This window comes from Octopus bimaculoides, chromosome 8, assembly GCF_001194135.2.
Source record: "Octopus bimaculoides isolate UCB-OBI-ISO-001 chromosome 8, ASM119413v2, whole genome shotgun sequence".
Lineage (NCBI taxonomy): Eukaryota > Metazoa > Mollusca > Cephalopoda > Octopoda > Octopodidae > Octopus > Octopus bimaculoides.
Genome location: NC_068988.1, coordinates 396597 through 399970, shown reverse-complemented (window position 1 = coordinate 399970; position 3374 = coordinate 396597). Strand labels below are relative to the sequence as shown.

Below are 3374 nucleotides of genomic sequence, written 5' to 3'. Positions count from 1 at the left end.
AGTATTTTATGATGTGATTCATACATATCTTCATAAAAATCATAATAAATGATGAAGAAATGTATTTAAACACATTTCAAAAATACCATTCTTAATAATTTTTATTATATTTTAGGGTTCTAAAGGAGACCCTGGTATTCCTGGAATCAGAGGACCACAAGGACAAATTGTAAGTTTTTCAGCATCCGTTGGATGTGAGGTTATGTGTGAGAGTGACCTGATATCAGTAATTTATATTTTTGGAAAACAACAAACGAGTATCCTGTACACCTTCTTTCCTTTTCACCTGCAACTCAGCGTGGGCTAAAAGTCCTTGTCACCTCCAGTACACAGAAAACCATGGGTTCCATATGTTGTACGAAATCTGAAACAACTAATCCAAAATGAAGGCCATTGGATAGATCGAATTATTAGAATTTCGGATAAAATATTTTTTGGTATTTATTTCGGCTCTTTATGTTCTGAGCTCAGATTCCGCTGAGGTCAACTTCGCCTTTGAAAGTCGATAAAGTATACCAGTCAAATACTGAGTTGATTTAATCGACTGTTAATCTGTGTCGACATACAAAATGTGATGCATGGTACAAAAGAGCCCAAATCCCCGTCCAGCCGTGTAGAGTACATTGCTGTCACTCATCCACATAAGCAAGCATTTAAACACCCACACATATATATACACGATCTCTCTCTGGATAAAATAAAATAAAACGAATGTAATTAATTTGAATTATAAAGTCACGTTCAGTCCAATGCAGAATTTTTTTTAGAGTTATATCAGCAATTACATCCACCACCTAAATTTAAAAATAAAAGCACAACCGATCAGTTAAAACATAACATCTCGGATAATGGCATCTGTTATTGCTCAGTGAATCCTTGGTGCAAAGCAATTCTGTTTAAATAGTTTCATTTTTTATGCATAGTTATGCCAACCAAAGTGTGGACAGATATGGGGAAACGGACCCGGGATTTGAACCTCACACTCTTACTGTCTTCCGTGTTTGTTTTATTCGGAAACGTTAAATGTTGATCTAAAAAGAGGTAGGGTTCACCCAGATTATCAGTCAATGAATTACTGTAGTCTGCAAACTGGAGATAACTCCTATATTCTCAATTGAGTACAAGAGGGGAAATTGTTCATATTTTTTCGCTTGTAATAAACTATATTATCTTTATTTATTTATAAAATATATTACCTCTTTACATTTATTTGATGAAATTTGCTTTTAATTTTTCCTTTAATCAGAGTTCATAACATTCGTATATAGCTGCTGTTTTCATCTAGTTGAATCTCATCAGTAATACGTCGTCAGGAATATTAAAATATTAACGTTAGTGAAGAATAAAAGAAGTAAAGGGAAGATATATAATGAAGTCATTGTCGTTCATATCCCATTTACGTCGTAAAAGTGAGAGAAAGAGAGAGAGAGGTGCAGAGAGGGAGAGATAGAAATGGAAGAAAACCTTCCAAACACGGAAGAAAACCTAAGATGTAACTGCAGTTCAAATTGCTAAGAAGAAAAGAATTGCATTTGTTATTTTCTGAGAGAAGGCATTATAACTGGATTATAAAGTGGAAACACACAGTCATACATACATACATGGGCGACTGTGCTGGTCTTCCATAAAACAATCTAGTCCGGGTTTGTGCCTGGGAGGGTAACTTTCTAGGTGCAATGCCATGGTCATTCATGACCGAAGAGGTGGGGTCCTTCATATATATATATATATATATATATATAGTTAGATTACGTTATACTATAATTCATATTATAGCTGTATGAATATATGTGTGTGTGTCTGTGTGTATGGAGAGAGAGAGAGTGGGGAGAGATGAACTTGCTAATGTCGCTTTCATGCTATTAAGACGATGCTAAACTGGATTATGTGTTGTTATCTTTATAATTTTTTATTTTCTAGGGACAGCAAGGACCAGCAGGCCCTATCGGATTATCCGGACTCGATGGTAGAAAGGTAATGTCTATTTCTTTTACTCATAAACAATTTAGATCACTTTAACACTTTTGGTAACTTATTTTTACTGAAATGCGTTGCCTTTGTTTCAATTAATTTTGAAAAATATATTTTACTTGTTCCAGTCATTAGACTGCGACCATGCTGGGGCACCGCCTTGAATTTTTAGTCGAATGAATCGATCCCATTACTTATATTTTAGGTCTGGTATTTATTCTATCGGCCACTTTTGCCGAACCGTTAAGTTACGAGGACGTAAACACACCAACACCGGTTGTCAAGTGGTGATGGGGGACACACAGACACATACATAGATATATATACATATATATACGACGGGCTTCTTTCAGTTCCAGTCTACCATATCCATTCACAAGGCTTTGATGAGTCCGAGGCTATAGTAGAAGACACTTGCTCAAAGTACCACGCAGTGGGACTGAACCCGGAATCATGTGGCTGGAAAGCAAGCTCCTTACCACAGAACTTTCTCATTATTAAGCCGGTGTTTGGGACGTAAGCTAAAGAAATTTCAATGGATCATTTCAATTTGTACTACTTTTGAATAGAATATAATCGACCCAGGGGCATCTGGGACAAGTTGGTACCAAAAACGGTATCCCTTTTGTTAACTATTCCTTCGTTTTATTTATTTCGAAGCAAATAAAGAATTTAGTTAAATAACTGTCATTATTAAGCTCGTGGTTAAGGTGGCGAGTTGGCAGAATCGTTAGCACGCGGGACGAAATGCTTACCGATATTTCGCCCGTTGCTATGTTCTGAGTTCAAATTCTGCTGAGGTCGACTTTACCTTTAATCCTTACAAGATCGATAAAATAAGTACAAGTGGAACACTGGGGTCGATATAATCGACTCTTCCCCTCTCCCAAAGTCATTGCCCTTGTGTCAAAATTTGAAACTATTATTAACCTTGTGGTTGGAATACAAATTAGCGTGAAATTTTATCGGGACGTTTTAATTTAGACCATTTTAAAACAGGAAGTTTTTATCACAGATGCAAGGGTGGTCTCATGTGGATTGATTGCAAAAAGGCTAAAACCTACTGAAGTACCCTATGATATGCGAGAAGTCTTCGAGACAGTAACTTAATCAGTGGGGATGGTATTAATGCTTTTTTAGCGGGAAAGGGAAGTCATTCATGTAAAAAGACGTCACTTCAGTTCCATTGACGGCTGATGTTCCAGATTTGAAAGGTTTCGTCCAATAAAGTGTCTCCAAATTTTCCTACACGTCAAACAAGCTATTTTGATTGTTGTTTTTGAGTGCATGTTTCTATCTAATATCCACACGCACACACACGCACGCACACACACACACGCACACACATATGCACATACACCCACACATACACGCATACACACACACACACACACACACACACA

At 36.7% G+C, this 3374-nt stretch overlaps 1 protein-coding gene across 3 annotated transcripts in view; it reads left to right on the top strand.

Annotated features, from left to right (window-relative positions):
- Positions 1-3374, top strand: part of LOC106871778 (collagen alpha-3(IX) chain) — a 239898-nt gene that overhangs the window by 184037 nt on the left and 52487 nt on the right. For all 3 annotated transcript variants that reach the window (XM_052969917.1, XM_052969918.1, XM_052969916.1), the window contains 2 exons: positions 116-169; positions 1921-1974. In XM_052969917.1, the coding sequence (XP_052825877.1) occupies positions 116-169; positions 1921-1974 (108 nt within the window). The remainder of the gene's footprint in view (positions 1-115; positions 170-1920; positions 1975-3374) is intronic.